The 17,500-nt window shown below is 54.1% G+C and overlaps 1 protein-coding gene across 1 annotated transcript in view; it reads left to right on the top strand.

Annotated features, from left to right (window-relative positions):
* Nucleotides 1-17,500, top strand: part of GABBR2 (gamma-aminobutyric acid type B receptor subunit 2) — a 372,576-nt gene that overhangs the window by 350,157 nt on the left and 4,919 nt on the right. The window contains exons 14-18 of the mRNA XM_004600251.2: nucleotides 3,860-3,970; nucleotides 7,336-7,560; nucleotides 10,164-10,346; nucleotides 12,775-12,904; nucleotides 16,578-16,695. Coding sequence (XP_004600308.2) covers nucleotides 3,860-3,970; nucleotides 7,336-7,560; nucleotides 10,164-10,346; nucleotides 12,775-12,904; nucleotides 16,578-16,695 — 767 coding nt within the window. The remainder of the gene's footprint in view (nucleotides 1-3,859; nucleotides 3,971-7,335; nucleotides 7,561-10,163; nucleotides 10,347-12,774; nucleotides 12,905-16,577; nucleotides 16,696-17,500) is intronic.

Raw genomic sequence — 17,500 nt, 5'->3', positions numbered from 1 at the left:
GCCCGGGGCTCGGAGGGGTAGGCAGAGCGGGGCATTGGACGCCAACTACCAGGCAGTCCTGTCAGCTGGGACTCATGGACAGGCTGGGGTTATTGTTTAAGAGTCTGGGAGGACATAAGGAGTGAGCGGGCAGCGGCAGGGGTGTGGGCACAGCCCAGGCCTGCAGAGCAGAGGAGGGTCCAGCAGGTAAGCTTGGGGTGGGGGGGGGAGAGGCGCTGTCCAGCTCATGGCTCCCCTAGGGGAGCCTGCAGGGGGAGCCAGGGGCGGTCAGGGAGTGCCAGAACAGTGCCAGCAGCTCTGTGAGAGTGGGAGGCCGTGTGGGGGTGGGGGTGGGGGGCTAGGGGGGCCTGGGCCGGGCAGCCCAGCCCCACTGCCCCTGGAGTGAGTGTTCATGATGAGAAGGAGGAGGGGTGTGATGGAATCTTTCCATCAAGAACCCCAGGTTTCTTCCTTGGGATTAGCCCCTGTCTTGGGGGGGGGGGGCGGGGGTGTCACAGCCGGCAGTGCTCTAGGCTTACCCCCAGCTCTGTGCTCAGGGCTCACTCCTGATGGTGCTCAGGGGACCACGGGTGGTGCCGTGGCTCCTCAGTGTCCAGACTCTCTCTTGACCCCACAGTCACCACTGTGCGTGGGTTTGCTGCTCACGCCTGGCCATAGTGTGTTCTGCCCGGGTGTCCGCCATCGGAGAAGGCCAGACTGTGCCCCTGAGGGCCCCTAACTCGGGGGCTAAGTCCTCACTCCTCTTCCCAACCAGACAATGAGAGGACACGGAGAGCCCAGGCCCGTCACCGAGCTGTGGAGGGCGGAGCCCCAGGGCAGCTCCCGATGATGCTCCTCGCCCCCTGTGGTGTCACCACCCGCACCCACCTCAGGCCCCTGCCCTGCCTCCCCCACCCCCCGCCCCAGCAGTGTGGCACTTGCATGGCGGTCAGTGATGCTAGGGCCACGGAGACCAAGCAAAGACTGTGTGCGGGGGCAGGGGAGGGAGGGAAATAGCCAGGCCTGAGCGATCAGGCTCTCGACCAACCTGAGCCCATGGCCCTGCGGCACGGCTGCTCCGGTTTCCAGGCCGAGCGCCAGTTGAGTGCAGAAGGGACCCTGGAGCAGGGACAGAAGGATCCGGGTTTCCGTACCCCCTGCCCAAGGGCCGCTGGGCATATCTCTGCAGCCCACCATCGACGGGCTCTGAGGATGCCTCGAGGGGTGTGAGAGGACCCCTTTGCCAGAACACAGGACCCGGGAAGAGAACCCCTCAGGAGAGTCACACTAAAGGCAAAACAGGCTCTCAGAGGAATCATCAGCTTACTGAGCATCGGCGGGCTGGGGGGTGTCCGAGAGAGGTCACTCAGAATCCGCCGTGTCGATGATACCACTGGGAAAATGAGTGTGTTTCAGCGATGTTAGAAGCTCCGAGATCAATGGGAGAGAAAATGTAAAGATGAATGGGGGAGGCAAGAGCCCTCTGGTGTTGGCGTTTATGTCTGTTGACAGATGAAAGTGGATGGAGAGACAGAGGGACAGAGAGAGACAGAGACACAGAGAGAGAGATGGATACGTGGCAATAATGAAACCCTGGGACAGTCAGTGAGCACATCTAATGCCAGACCCTGATTTCCAAATCAAGGCAGACACCGCTACCCACTATAAAGAACAAGGTTCTTTCCTTGGTTCCTTTTCACCTGCTTCTTTTGACTCCCAAGAGAAAGAGCTGGTGCCTACACTGGGGCCCAGAAAGTTCAAAGAGAGCCTGGGATATCTTGTGCCAAGAAATAGGACAAGTTTGCCCAGAAATGACAAGGACATGAGGCATGAAGGGGTTTCCCACTGGCCAAATCTGAAAAAAAATAAAATAAAATTGAACACTAAAAGGAACAATGATAGTAGTAGGTTACAAAGCACCAAATTAGAGAAGCAGCCGAGAGTCCACACTGGTAAACAAAGGAAAGTGAAAGGAACTATTCCCTTTCCACTAGAATTAGGAGTATTGCATCAGAATGGTAGTTGGAAACCACCGTTTTGCAGTCACCAGGTAACATGGTTCAGGTAGTTTGTCATGCATGCCTGGACTTCAGAGTTTACGGCAGCGGGAGGGACGGGACACTCACCCAGCCCCGAAGTGTCTCCCCAAGATGGCCGACCTCACCTGAAGTGGTCCCTCTCAGGGCGTAAGCTCTGCCAGGCTCACCTCAGTCAAGTGGTCAGTTAGCATCCCCAAAATGCAACAGAGGGCCTCTGGTGCCCCGATGTGAGGCCCCAGTTAGGCCAGAATATCACCTGGGAGGAGCCTGACCTGTATCTGACGAAAACCTTTAGACAAACTCAAAGGAAGATATAGCCCGAAGAGTAATTGGCTCCTTCAGCGATCACCATGACACGAAGGGCCAGAGGGGCTGAGGCCCTCCTTGAGATCAAACACTGGGGACATGAGAAGAAAGGCAGCCTGTGGTCCTGGTTAGCTCCTGTCTGCAATGATCACAGGTGCCTGAAAGGCGATTGGAAACGCGCAGTATGTTAGATTAGCTGTATCCGTGTTACATTTCCTGAGTCTGGGGAGTAAATAGGGCTGTAGAAGAGAATCTCCTCGATCATTGTGAGATTATAACCCAAACACGAGAGCTTGTAAACTATCTCATTGAGATAGTTTATCTCAAGAAACTATCATTTATTGAAATGATTCAATAAAATTTTTTTAAAAAGAAGTTTAGGACTATGGGTGCCAGGATACTCTTGGCCATTGATGTAGTGGAATTAGAATTTTGTTAAACTTTTTAAAAAAGAAGAAGAAGAAGAAGAGAATCTCCTTGCACAGGTAGTAGAGATAATTAGGGATGAAGGATTAGGGTACCAGGGACTTACTTTCAAATGGTCAAAAAAAATTGCAAGTACTGGGGGCTGGAGTGATAGCAAGTGGGTAAGGCATTTGCCTTGCACTCGGCTGACCTGGGTTCGATTCCCAGCATCCCATATGGTCCCCTGAGCACCGCCAGGAGTAATTCCTGAGTGCAGATCCAGGAGTAACCCCTGAGCATCGTTGGGTGTGACCCAAAAAGCCAAAAAAAAAAATTGCAAGTACAGTATATTTTCCTTTAGAGGGTGTCTTTTTCTCCTCTAAGTCTCTCCCAGAATTTCCAATTTAGATGGTGGGAGAGGGGGGAGGGAGAGAGAGGGAGAGAAAGAAGGGAGGGAAGGAGAGAGGGAGAGAGAAGGGAGGGAAGGAGAGAGGGGGGAGAAAGAGAGAGAGAACACATTTGGTGCTGGGGCCCCTCCACCACCCCTCTTCAGCAATGGCACTTTGCACTTAGAAACCTCACAGATATCTGATCTGCCTCTGGATTGGCTGCCAATCGAAAGGTGCCCACCCCTTGTCCAATCAGCTCGGGTCTAGGGTGGGTCATGTGGTCTGCAGCGTGGCTGCCCCCAGGGCTCCCCCGTCAAGGCACGAGGACCTCCTAGGAGGGTTCAGGTGGCCCCACGCTTGGCTTGGTAAGGGACACAGTGTCTCCTGGACGCCTCCTAGGCCGTTATGCCTCACTCTCACGCTTTATTTGATGCCTGCTCCAGGCCGGGTGGGGTTCTGGGACCCAGACATGATTCAGTCCTTACTTCCGGGTTCTCTGACTCCAATTAGAAATGTATGAAGAGTGCAGATAGCTGGGGCGTGGACCCCAGCCCACAAACAGAAGGGTGCCAACACTGGTTGGGCCTGCCCCCAGGTCATAGGTCACAGGTCACAGCACAGGGGCTGGCGTGCTGCCACTGGCCAGAGCTCTTGGACAGGCCCGGGGGCTCTCCCGTGGGGCCCCGCTGCTTCGAGGGTTACTCAGAGTTGTTCCCGGGTTTCTGTTTTCTCTCTGCACAGCCGGACCCAGCGGGACGGGACATCTCCATCCGCCCCCTCCTGGAGCACTGTGAGAACACCCACATGACCATCTGGCTTGGCATCGTCTATGCCTACAAGGGTCTTCTCATGGTAGGTGTGGAACAGAGGCGGGGAGGGGGAGGCTCGTCTTGTCAGAGCACTCCCTCCAGGGACCGCCGTCAACATAAAAATAAACAGCTTCCCCAGGGGCACACACAGGCACTCAGACACATGCACACACGCGTGCTCACGGACATGCAAGCACACACGCACATGCACTCATTCATATGCACACTCACATACACATGCGCCCACTCTCACACATGCGCACAGTCACACACATGGGCACACATACACACACACACACACACACACACACACACACACACACCCTGACTACGCACTTACTTTATGCCAAGTCTGGTGTCTGCCTCACGTTACTTCAATCACACACCAACCCCAAGAGAAAGAGGGGTAGAGAACTGACAAGGGTTCTGACGCTCCCATGGCCCCAAAACCACTCAACTACAAGCTAGTGATTGTCAGAATCACTCACCTACAGGCTAGTGACCATCAGGATTACTCAGCTACAAGCTAGTGACCGTCAAGGTTCTTTTCATCTATTTTTTGTTATCATAGTTGAGGTCAGCTCAGGAGTGATAGCACAGTGGGTAGGGCATTTACCTTGCATGCGGCTAACCTGGGTTCAATTCCTCCGCCCCTCTCGGAAAGCCTGCCAAGCTACTGAGAGTGTCCTGCTTGCATGGCAGAGCCTGGCAAGCTACCCGTGGCGTATTCGATATGCCAAAAACAGTAACAACAAGACTCACGATGGAGACATTACTGGTGCCTGCTTGAGAAGATCGATGAACAATGGGATGACAGTGCTACACGGTGCTATAGTTGAGGTCATAGGGTTACAATAGTGTTCAAGCTTATTAAAGCATTGAGGGCCAAAGTTACTGCACACACACACACACACACACACACACACACACACACACACACACACAGCACCACCAGTGCCCATGACCCTCCCCTCATCCCCCTGTCACCTCCAGTCCTGAAACTGAACCCGTCTCACACCATACACAAAACACAATTCAAAGTTCATTAAAGGCCTAGAGATGAAGCCAGAAGCTACACTGAGGAAAACAGAGGCAGAACTTTCCAGAATCTGGGCAGCAAAAGGGTCTTCAGTGACCTGACTCTACCGGCAAAAGTAGAGCATGTGGACAATAGGATAAGCATGTGGACAATAGGAAGTGGAAAAGTTTCTTCGTGGCACAAGAAACCTGAACCAAAATGAAAAGACACCCAACTGACCGGGAGAAAATATTCGTGCATAATTCCTCAGAGAAAGGACAAAGACCCAACATCTACAAAGCACTCACAAAGCTCAGAAACTGGAAAATAAATAAATAAAATAGCCCTACCAAAACATGGGGTGAAGGAGCCGGAGTGAGAGTGCAGCAGGGAGGGCGTTTGCCTTGCACGCAGCCGACCCATATTCAATCCCCAGCATCCCATATGGTCCCCTGAGCACCAGCAGGAGTAATTTCTGAGTGCAGAGCCAGGAGTAACCTCTGAGCATGGCTGGGTGTGACCCAAAAGGCCAAAATGTGGAGTGAGATGAATGGAGGGGCAAGGTCTGCACCCACAGAGACCCCCACCCACTCCTATCCCAGCACCTGCCTCTCCCGGTGCCCAGTGTCTGTTCCCACCTGTCAGGGGCTTTTCTCTAAACCTGGAGGTGTGGATGTGAGTGGGCACATCCCCACTTTCTAGGCGAGCACCCTTCGAGGCCTCTGCAGCTCCTGAGACCGGGCGTCAGGTCAGGGCGAATGGTTACCCCTTGGACACGGCAGCTGCAGTGTTTGGTCCAGCTGTGGTTCTGCCTCCCCCCTTGGCCTCCAGTAGTCACCGCCACCGCCATACGTGGTGAAAGCCGCCCCTCCCCCACCGCCACCACCCTCTCCATTCGTAAACCAGATGCTCAGGACTGTGGGAGTACTCAGGGTCCTGCAGCCCACCCTGAGTCTTCCCAATAAGTCTTCATCCACTCCCTGCGTCCACATGGGGCATGGAGCTCAGCCCTGCACCGAAGCCTGGGCCCTCCATGGGTGGCAAATTAATTTCCTGGTGCTGTGCTAGGACCTTCCCACACACATCCGATGGCTTAAGAAACCACAGGACTGGGGCCCAGAGCAGTAGCACAGCCAGTATGGCTTTTTCTCTGTACGCTGTTGACCCAAGTTCGATCCCCAGCAGCCCGTATGGTCTCCCGAGCACCACCAGGAGTTATTCCTGAGCATTGCTAGGTGTGACAGAAAAAAAAAAAAGCAGAAATGTGTTCTCTGGAGCCAGACGTCTAGACTCCAGGCCGGACTGTGCTTTTCTGCAGAAGGCTCGCAGGAGAAGCTTCCATGCCTCCTTTGGTGCCAGGTGCTCTGAAGCATCCTTGGCTTGTGGCCGCATCAACCCAGTCCCTCCCTCTGTCTTCACATGGCTGTGTCTTCTCTTCCAGTTTCTGCTTGGTGCCTCTCTTAAGAATGCCTGTCCTTGAATTTAGGGCACATCTGGACCATCCAGCATGATCACATCAGCAAAGTGCCTTTTCCCCAAGGAGGCGCACTCACAGTTTCCAAGAAGTCAAATGTCGGGGGCTGGAGCGATAGCACAGCGGGTAGGGCGTTTGCCTTGTATGTGGCTGACCCCGGTTTGATCCCTGGCATCCCATGTGGTCCCCTGAGCACCGCCAGGAGTGATTCCTTAGTGCAGAGCCAGGAGTAACCCCTGAGCATTGCCAGGTGTGACCCAAAAAGAAAAAAAAAGAAGAAGAAGTCAAATGTCAGCATTTTGGAGAGGAAACACTTAGAAATGGATTGTTTTCTAGAAATGTTTCTAGAAGATTCTTTATCCTCAGCTGAATTCAGTCTCAGTTGCAATTGATGACCATGAACGCTCATTCCAGTCCTTGAAGACCGAGGAACAAAGTTGCGACTGTGACCCAGGCGCCCAGAAGGGCCTGGCTGGGCAGTGTTGCCACTGTCCCCTACAGCCCTCTTGGTAGAGGATGTCCAGACACGGAGGCTTTCGGGCTTCATGGAAAACAGTCTGGCGAGGAATCCCCGAGCTGTGTCGCCACATTGCTGTGCGGCCTTGGGCAAATCCCCCCTGCCCCTGCCGTCTCTGGGCTCTAGGCTTTCCTAGAGAATCAAGGGGAGCCAGGTCCTCTCTGGTTCACACGGGGCCTCCAGGTCTGCAGACCTGTGACCGCCAGTGGTGTGTACCATGGGGTGGGGGCACAGGAGAACCAGGCGGGAGGCACACCCCAGCCCGTGTCCCCTGCACTCACTCAGCCCTGGGCCCCGAGTGGAGACAGCCCCTCTCCCCCTCCGGAGTAACCCCCAGCTCTGCAGCTCCCGGGATCCCACTCCTGAGCACCGCCCCCCCGCATCCGTGGTCTGTTGCAGCTGTTCGGCTGCTTCTTAGCCTGGGAGACCCGCAACGTCAGCATCCCGGCGCTCAACGACAGCAAGTACATCGGGATGAGCGTCTACAACGTGGGCATCATGTGCATCATCGGGGCCGCTGTCTCCTTCCTCACCCGGGACCAGCCCAACGTGCAGTTCTGCATCGTGGCCCTGGTCATCATCTTCTGCAGCACCATCACGCTCTGCCTGGTGTTCGTGCCCAAGGTAGCCCCGTCCCCGCCCCACCCCCAACCAGGCTCGGCACCCTGATCAGCCCTCCCACATGGCCCTGCTGGGTTCCTCCGCTTCCTCTTGGGTTTGGTTCCTGGGCCACAGCCACACCCCGTGGTGATGGGCTGGGAGGGGGGTGTCATCGAGGGTGTGCTCAAGGGACCATGGGATGCCCCCCTCTTTCTCTCTCCCTCCCTCTCTCTCTCCCTCCCTCTCTCTCTTCTCTTCCTACTCTCCCTCTTTCCCTCTCCCACTCTCTCCCCCTTTCTCTCACTCCCTTTCTCTTTCTCTTCCTTTCTCTCTCCCCTACTCCCTCTCCCTCTCCCCCTCTCTCCCTCTCCCATTCTCTCTCCCCCTTTCTCTCAATCCCTTTCTCTCTCTTCCTTTCTCTCTCCCTCTCCTACTCTCTCTCCCTCTCTCCCTCTCCCTCTCCCTCTCCCCCTCTCTTCCTCTCCCATTCTCTCTCCCCCTTTTTCTCACTCCCTTTCTCTCTCTTCCATTCTCTCTCCCCTACTCTCTCTCCCTCTCTCCCTCTCCCTCTCTCACTCCTTCTCCCACTCTCTCTCCCTTTCTCTCCCAGTCTCTCTCTTCTTTTCTCTCCCTCTCCTACTCACTCTCTCCCTCTCCCACACTCCCTCTCCCTCTCCTCCTCTCTCTCCCTCTCTCATCCTCTCTCTCCCTCCCTCTCTCTCTCCCTTTCTCTCTTTTGCTCTCTCGCTCTCTCCTTTCTCTGACTTACTCACTCTTTCTTTCTCTCTGGTTCTCCCTTGCCCCCCCTTCCCACACACCCTACTTTCCTGCAGTGTTTAAGCTGTGCTTAGTGAAATTGATTCACCGCACAGAACAGCGAGAAAACACACCACTGTGAGAAGCAGGTGGTCCCTTCCCCCCACCCAGAAGTAATGCCCATGAAGGTTTGGGTTTCACCAAAATTTGAATGTTCCCCCCTCACTTTCCTTTTTTTTTCTTGTTCAAGTCATCAGCAGGGGGCTGGAGGGTGCATCTGGTGGCAGTGGTCCCTGGGGGTCACACAGGGTGGTCCCAGAATCACCCGGGGTGTGTGAGCAGCGCCTGGGACCAAACTGCAGGCCTCAGGCCCGCCAGGCAGGCTGTGCCCTGGCGCCAGCCCAGCCCTGAGAGCTCCCTGTCCGGTTCCGCCTGCTCTCCCAGCCCCTGCCTAACTGTGGAGCCGGCTGCAGGCTCCTGCAGACAATTCTGACCTTCCAGCACCCCTGGCACCCGCCTGTGCTGTCCCTGGCCTTCCTCCTCCCTGACAAGCACCCCTGGCCTTTCCAGATCTGTGTATGTTCCAAATGAACCTTTTCCCTCCAAAGCCCATTTTACTTGTTTCCGGTCCTTCCCCTGAAAGAGTTTCCTGGCCAGAGAGGTAAGCACGGGGCGGGGGGTGATACTTGCCTTCCACACAGCAGATCCCAGCACCCCATATGGATGCCCTCAGCACCGGGCTGGGGGAGTAAGCCCTGAGCACCCCTGGTGGGGCCCCATGAGCAAAAAGCCAAAAAGGACAGAGCAGCCGAAGGAGCGTTAGTGGGTCAGAAGGAATCAGCATGTGAAGTAGCCGCCGACGTTTCCTGCTCAGGAGCACTGGGGGTCTGTCTGGCCAGCAGCAGGCGGGCAAAGCAGAGGCTGACCCCAGGCTTCCCGAAAGGGAAGGAAGGGGCAGGAAACGGGAGTCACGGCTCAAGCAGGATAGACAAGAGCATTCCCGGGGCCTCCAGCCCCCGCCCGGCTGCCCCTGAGCAGGGTCAGCACTCTCCGGAATGGCCCTGGTCCACACCCCTCCTTGTCCTCTCCTTGTGACCCCCACCCAGCACCAGACCTGCCTCCTGCTTCCCTCCAGCCCCGGCTAGGAACCTCACTTCTCCGCTCTGTCCGTCACCATGACTGGTCAGGGCCCTCCTCGGTCCAGGACCCGGTCCACAGCAGTAAGACAGGCTCTTGGGGGCCTTGGCCCTCCCCCAGGCTCCCCAGAGAAACCCTGTCCCCAGAGAAACCCCGGGCCCATCTCTGTAGGCCGTGCCATTCTGCTTCCTGACCCCCTGGGCACCCCCCCACACACACCCGGAGGGACCCACCTGAGTCCACCCCACCCACATCGCTGTGGGAAGGGCCAGACTCACACCCCCGCCCCGAGAAGCTTCTTTGGGGCTCCCGAAACAGGAGTGGGATGCAGGGATGCAGGTGGGGTAGAAACTTTCTCTTTTCGGATGTAAAATCCCTTTGTTACTGAGGACCACCTCCAGCCTGAGCCTAGACCCCTCGGGGGCTCTCACAGAGCTCTCTGCCTTTCTCCAGCCCCTTGTCTTCACAACACAGGGGAGTGGGCTGTGGGCGTGGGGGGCACGGGACAGCCTCAGAGAGTGGGGGGCCTCTCGGCCCTGGTGAGGGAAGGGAAGGAAGGGAAGGGGGCATGCGGCAGCCCCAGGTCCCAGCTGAGCCAGTGGCAGAGATAATCCTGGGTCCAGGGCGCCCTCCGTGATGGGTGACCCTGGTGGTGGCGTCCTGGGGCCAGACCTGCAGGCAGCGGCCGAGTGGGCGGGTGAGGGCTGCTCTCCAACCCGCCTCTCTCCCTGCAGCTCATCACGCTCAGAACAAACCCTGACGCCGCCACTCAGAACCGACGGTTCCAGTTCACGCAGAACCAGAAGAAGGAAGATTCCAAAACGTCCACCTCAGTCACCAGCGTGAACCAGGCGAGCACGTCGCGGCTGGAGGGGCTGCAGTCGGAGAACCACCGCCTTCGAATGAAGATCACTGAGGTTTGGGCTCCCCGCGGGAACCCCTGGCACAGCCCACCTGGACCGAGGGCAGCGGCCTCTTATCCCAGTTACCTCCCGGCAGCCTGCCCCTGCTTGCCCTTACTGTCCCCTGTGCACCCCCTCCAAAGGAGGGAAAGTGTTGGGCCAGATATCCTTTCAGTAACAATGTTGCAAACCTCAGTGCCTAAAAGGAAAATGGGAAAGTGAGAGAGGGAGACAGAGGCAGAGAGGAGACAGACAGAGAAGAAAAGCGTCTGCCATAGAGGCAGGCTGCTGGGGTGGAAGGAAGGAAACCGGTGACATTGGTGGTGGGAAATGTAACTCCTGAAGGATCAGCTGTCAGAACATTGTATGACTGAAACTCAATCATAAACAACTTTGTAACTGTGTATCTCACAGTAGTTAAAAAAAAATTTTTTTTTAATTAAATAAAACATCCTCCGGGATTCATGGAGATATCCCAGGCTAAAGACATTCATGACCACATTTCACTGTGTAATTGTTGCAGATTTGATGCCACAATTCCACCCCCCCCAAAAAAAAAGTGAAGTGCAACCATCATGGGAAGTTTTTCTTTTTATTTTGTTGGTAGCACTGCATTGTAGCACTATCGTCCCATTGCTCATCAATTTGCTCAAGCGGGCACCAGTAACGTCTCCATTGTGAGACGTGTTGTTCCTGTTTTTGGCATAACAAATATGCCACGGGGAGCTTACCAGGCTCTTCCGTGCAGGTGGGATTCTCTTGGCAGCTTGTCGGGCTCTCCAAGAGGGATGGAAGAATCGAACCCGGGTCGGCTGCATGCAAAGCAAACGCCCTATCCACTGTGCTATCGCTCCAGCCCAATTATTTTGTTGGTATTTGCTTATAAACGGGGCACGACGACTATGCGGTGAGACACAGCAAGTGTGTGCCCCACATTTCCACTCTCCCAGCAGACCCGGAAACCATCCCCCACCTCTAGGCCCTCCCACCCTATGCAGAAAAGGAAGGAGAGAAGAGGGACTTTCCACAACACCCCTCGGCGCTGAAAAGCCCTGAACTAGTAGTAGAATGTTCCAGAGAGGCTAACCCCAGACGCTTCAATCCCTGGCTTCCCGGAGGGGAGGCCAGTTACCTCCTGTGCCCGGCCCTTCCAGGCTCAGAGAGCAGGACAGGAAAGGAGTCCGGGGGAGGACAGTAGTCACAGCACTGTCACAGGAGACTCCACCAAAAAGTGGCCCAAAGAAGCTGCACTTAGTCCCCCCACCTCATGGTCCCCCCACAGGGGGGCGGCTCGGGGCCATGGGCGCCTCTGCTCCCCCAAGTCTTCACCCCTTGCTGCCAACTTCCTTCTCAATCCCTCTGGCCACTCCCTGGCAAGTCTCCTGTTCTCACACCACACAACTGTGCCACGTGGTAGCACTAAAATGGCACACCTGTTGTCTTGGCACGGCCCCATGAGCTGGCACACACACACGGCCTGTACCCGCTGTATAGCTCCCTACCAGCCTCGCCGGCTGGTACACACCCATGGCTGCCCTGGGCCTTGGGGAGGTCGGGAAATGCATGCGGACTGCACCCGACAGCAGCCAGGTGAGGAGGGAGACAGAGGCGCCTGGTTAGACAGGATGCTCAGTTCGGTTTGAACTTCAGACAGCTTCCCCCGCACGTTTGGTCTGAGGAGGTCCCATGCAGTGTGGGGGCAGGGCAGCCCCCAGGCAGTGGGGTTGCCACCAAGGTGGGGGCAGACAGTTCTGCACATGATTAACCCAAGGCAATGATGCTGCCGGGTCTGCAGTATTGGGGGTGGGGGGGCGCATGTCTCGCAGGGTCACACATGGGGGAGTGTGTGAGGAGTGTCGTGCTGGAGATCAAACCAAGCACCCACCTGCATAGCAGGTACCCTGACTCCCAGGCTGGCCACCCCCACTCCAGTGTCCTGAATCCTCTTTTGCTGAAAAAAACGACCCCCTGGGGCTGGAGTGATAGCACAGCGGGTAGGGCATTTGCCTTGCACATGGCCAACCCAGGTTCGATTCCCAGCATCCCATATGGTCCCCCGAGCACCGCCAGGGGTAATTCCTGAGTGCAGAGCCAGGAGTAACCCCTGTGCATCACCTGGTATGACCCAAAAAGCATGAGCCCATGAGCCAAGTCACCAACCAAAATTCCCTAAGGGTTGGGTCCCTTCTCCGGGGAGAAGATGTCATCAGTCTGACCTGCTGTGGCCTCCACCTCAATCCAAGGCCAGGCCCCCCCACTCTCATCTCAGCTGGCCCTGGGACAAGAGCTGGCCACGCCTCCACATCCCTTTCCCTTGGCTCTGAGTGTGCCATGATGGCGGGGAGAAGGGGGGTGGCTGGCCGGGGCCTGGGACCCTGCTCCTGCATCCCCAGGGCAGTGCAGGCAGCTGGGCCGGGACTCAGACTCCCCCTTTGTCTTCCAGCTGGACAAAGACTTGGAAGAGGTCACCATGCAGCTGCAGGACACGCCCGAGAAAACCACCTACATCAAACAGAACCACTACCAAGAGCTCAACGACATCCTCAGCCTGGGCAACTTTACTGAGGGCACAGGTGAGAGGTGTCGGCCCTGGAACACGGGGTCCCAGGTCATGGCAGCGCCCTTAGGTGTCCCCACCCCGAAGTCTTCCCTCCACCAGCAAGAGTAGCAGGGAGGGGAGAGGAGGTGTGGGAGAGTGGGGGGAAGATAAATTGAACTACAAAGGAACATTTTTTTCAGCAATGTAAAACTGTCAAAAAAATCAAAGCAAGCCAAAAAATATAGCTCAGGTACTATGCAAATTTTCTTATAAATAGAAGAAACCCTATGTCACGGTATGCAAAGAAGCTATAATTCTATACAGATTAATAAGGAAAAAAACTCAGCCACCCAACAGAAAAATAAGCCAAAGATGCCCTGTTTCTCCAAGGAAGATTTACTAGCCTGTCCAAGAGAAAAATTCTCACTGACTCCCGAGTGAAACTCCCTAGTAGTTCATTTAGAATCTCAACTTCTCTCATTCAGGTTCCCTGGATTAGTCATTTTTAGCCCGCAATTAAACCATAATCGCTTTACACAGGTGGGGTATGGCACCTTTCATTCACAAGGATTCCAGGTTATCTGTGAATTAACTGGCATCTCAGCCTGCTGGAGGAGGGGAAGAGCCTCTTGAATGGTGATAAATTGGCAGGTTTTTCTTTCAAGTGACCCAGAAATACTTAGTTTGAAGGCAAGAACTTTGGGGTGGGGCGGGGAGGGGGCATTCTGAGATGTGATCCAAGGGTATTTGCATGCTTTGGGGTCACGTGAATATGTTGGAACATAGGCATGTGGACATGGGAAGGTCCTGTGCTTCTGAACTGAATCTGGGTTGGGGTTACATGGAGGCATCTCGTACCCCTGTAACCAGGCCACAGACAAGATTTTGCTTTGAAGGAGAAAATGAAGGGTCTCTCCTAAGCACAGAGACAGAGGCGCAGCCTCCCAGCTGAGGATGGAGCCAAGGGTTTCTGTTGACAAGCCCGGGTGCTTCGTTTCCTTGTCAGCTAGCCTTTCTGGTCACTGTCTCAATGGTTTCACCCACTCCTATTTCAAAAGAGAAATCTTTTTTTTTTTTTTTTTTTTTTGCTTTTTGGGTCACACCTTGCGATGCACAGGGGTTACTCCTGGCTCATGCACTTAGGAATTACTCCTGGCAGTGCTCAGGGGACCATATGGGATACTGGGAATCGAACCCGGGTCGGCCACGTGCAAGGCAAACACCCTACCCGCTGTGCTATTGCTCCAGCCCCCTCAAAAGAGACATCTTAAGGAATGTTTGGAAACCCAAGAAAACCTTGAGTCTTTTACCTTAACCACCTGTTCCTGCTTGGCCCCGTTGTCATCAAGCCTAACTGGAGGAGACGGTCTTCTCTGGAAGGGATGTGTTGTGCTCCTGGCAGTTTTACCCGGTGATGCTCCTTGGGAGATGCTGTTAACAGCACATTCAGGCCGCAGCACCCAGGGACAGAAAGAAACACCGTGAAGGAAGCTTTGGGGACCAGCAAGAGCAAAACTGTTGTTGATCAGGAGGCATTCAAGTCCAGTTTTCGACTCGACTTCCTCAGTGATTTAGACTCACCCTTTTATTTTTCTCAGTAGCATCTTTGGTTCTTCCTCTAACTTTGCAGCATTACCAGATAAAGCCCTTCACTGAGACAGTCTGGGGAGCTATTTCAAACTAAATCAACATGGGGCTGGAGTGATAGCATAACGGGTAGGGTGTTTGCCTTGCACGCGGCTGACCCGGGTTCAAATCCCAGCATCCCATATGGTCCCCTGAGCACCGCCAGGAGTAATTCCTGAGTGCAGAGCCAGGAGTAACCCCTGTGCATCGCCAGGTGTGACCCAAAAACAAAAAACAAAACAAAACAAACTAAATCAACATGAAAATTAAGATTTGTGGGCCAGAATGATGGAACTGTGGGGTGGGTGCTTGCCTTGCATGTGACTGGCCCAGGTTTACTCCCTGGCACCCCATATGATCCTCTGAGCTCACCAGGAGTGATCCCTGAGTGCAGAGCTAGGAATAAGCCATGATCACAGCCAGATGTGCCCCCTGCCCAAAAAATCACTGTATCACTGTCAACCCATTGTTCATCGATTTGCTCGAGCGGGCACCGTAACGTCTCCATTGTGAGACTTGTTGTTATTGTTTTTGACATATCGAATATGCCACGGGGAGCTTGCCAGGCTCTGCTGTAGGGGTGGGATACTCTCAGTAGCTTGCTGGGCTCTCTGAGAGGGACGGAGGAATCGATCCCTGGTCGGCTGCATGTAAGGCAAATGCCGCACCCGCTGTGCTATCACTCTAGTCCCTGCCAAGAAATGAAAAAGGAAATTAAAATTTGTTGTCAAGTGGGTGGCCATAAAAAGCCTGTTTGGGGTCAGGTGTGCATTCCCTCCAGTGACTATAGAGTGTCCATTGCTTATTAAGATAAGGATGTTTCTCTGATGGATGTCCCATGTTGAAGCCAACTGCTTTTGTATCTTTGGTTAGCTGGTTCACTTGTTTTTGTCTTTCTTTTGAATTTTTTTTAAGTAAGTGTCAGTAAACTCTTTGAAGTTATACTTCCACTTTGGGATATATTTAAATGAATAAAGTACTGATGGGGTTTTAAAGTCAAAATTAGGAAGTTACTTGTGGATGAACTAAATACAATTTATCCAGCAGAAATAAAACTACTGGGATAAATTTAGTGGGTAGAGTAAAATCTCCCAAATGCTAATAGTGTCTTCCTTTTTATCAACTGAAATGTCCAGTCTTAGTTTTAGGAATGGTCATTGCATTCTATGCCAAATTATAAAATAAAATGGAACTGATCCTGGGGCCAGAGAGATAGCACAGAGGATAGGGCGTTTGCCTTGCAAACAGCCAACCCGGGTTCGATCCCTGGCATCCCATATGGTCCCCCAAGCACCGCCAGGACTAATTCCTGAGTGCAGAGCCAGGAGTAACCCCTGAGCATTGTTGGGTGTGGCCCGAAAAGAAAAAAAAATTAACTGATCCATCTTATCAACTGTTGTATTTTGCTACCTAAATTAAAGCTTTTTGCTTGAAAACTACATGGGGAGCTTCTAGAACTTTTAAGGACTTTGGGGTGCTATTTCCATGCCAATAAGTAAAGGTGGGTTTTATCGTTTGTTGTTTGGGTTCCTATTTCAATGCTCTTTCCATGGCAGTGTACATGTAGCATCTTAACTTCCTCAGAATTCTCCTTTAGGGGCTAGAAAGATAGCACAGCAGGTAGGGCATTTGCCTTGCACGCGGCCAACCTGGGTTCAATTCCCAGCATCCCATATTGTCCCTCCAGCACTGCCAGGAGTAATTCCTGAGTGCATGAGCCAGGAGTAACCCCTGTGCATTGCCAGATGTGACCCAAAAAAAAGGGGAAAAAAACTCTCCTTTAAAAACTTTGGAATTGATCTTTTCATTCATCTGTGTTTTTGTTTGGTTGGTTTAGGGGGGGTTCTTTCTTGGGGGGGAAGGCCTCACCCAGCAATGCTCAGGGCGTATTCCTGACTCTGTGCTCAGGGATCACTCCTGGCAGGGCTTGGGAGACCATACAGAGCATCAAAGCTCTAACCCAGATCGGCCATGAGCAAGGCAAGCGCCCTCCCCTCTGTTTTAGCATCCCAGTCCTGCACCATTAAGTTTTGAAAAATAAACCAGCAGAATGGGTCCTGATACGGTTCTCTTGCCTTCAGATGGGGGAAAGGCCATTTTGAAAAATCACCTCGATCAAAACCCTCAGCTACAGTGGAGCACAACAGAGCCCTCCCGGACCTGCAAAGATCCGATCGAAGACATCAACTCCCCAGAGCAGTGAGTACTTCCTCCATGAGCATCATCGCCCGGGACTGTGTGTCCACTGCCCAGGAGGCCACCAGGGGCTCCTCTTGCCACCTGACCTGCTGGAGCCCTGCGTCAGCCTGGGCTGCAGATGGAATCCCCAGGCCACAGAGGAAATTCAAGGCCCAGAGCTCCTTGCCATGGTAGCCTTAGGGACACAGCAAAAACAGGCCTTGCCAAGTGCATTTATCTGATGGTTCAGGCTGTGTCACAGGCCTGGCTCCCATGAAGAAAACAGGTCCTGCTGCCTCCCTGAGTGGCGCTTACATTCCGCCTGGGAAGGTGACGCCTAAACTTTTCAAAGCAAAGCGCCAGATTAGATAAGAGAAAGCCAGGAAAGACGTCAGGGAGTGGCTTTTGCAGTGGAGCGCCAAGAAAAGGGTTGATGAGAAGGTGCCCTATGGGGCTGGAGCAATAGCACAGCAGGGAGGGCGTTTGCCTCGCATGTGGCTGGCCCAGGTTCTATTCCCAGCATCCCCTATGCTCCCCCAAGCACCGCCGGGTGTGATTCTTGAGTGCAGAGCCAGGAGTAACCCCTGTGCATCACCGGGTATGACTCAAAAGGCAGGAAAAAAAAGAGAAAGAGAGAGAGAGAAGGTGACCTACAAGCCAGGCCCTGGACGTTGCCCTTAGCTTGGTTCTCTCAGCACATCTGAGTTCTTCCCCATTTGTATCTGAGATTAGAAAGGCCCAGGGCCTAGAAGCAACATGAGGAGGTGAGAAAAGGGCAGCCGGAACTAAGCCACCAACGGCTGAGGTCTCTAGGACCCGCAGGTAA

Source organism: Sorex araneus, chromosome 1 (assembly GCF_027595985.1).
Source record: "Sorex araneus isolate mSorAra2 chromosome 1, mSorAra2.pri, whole genome shotgun sequence".
Lineage (NCBI taxonomy): Eukaryota > Metazoa > Chordata > Mammalia > Eulipotyphla > Soricidae > Sorex > Sorex araneus.
This window is presented reverse-complemented; position numbering and strand designations above follow the sequence as displayed.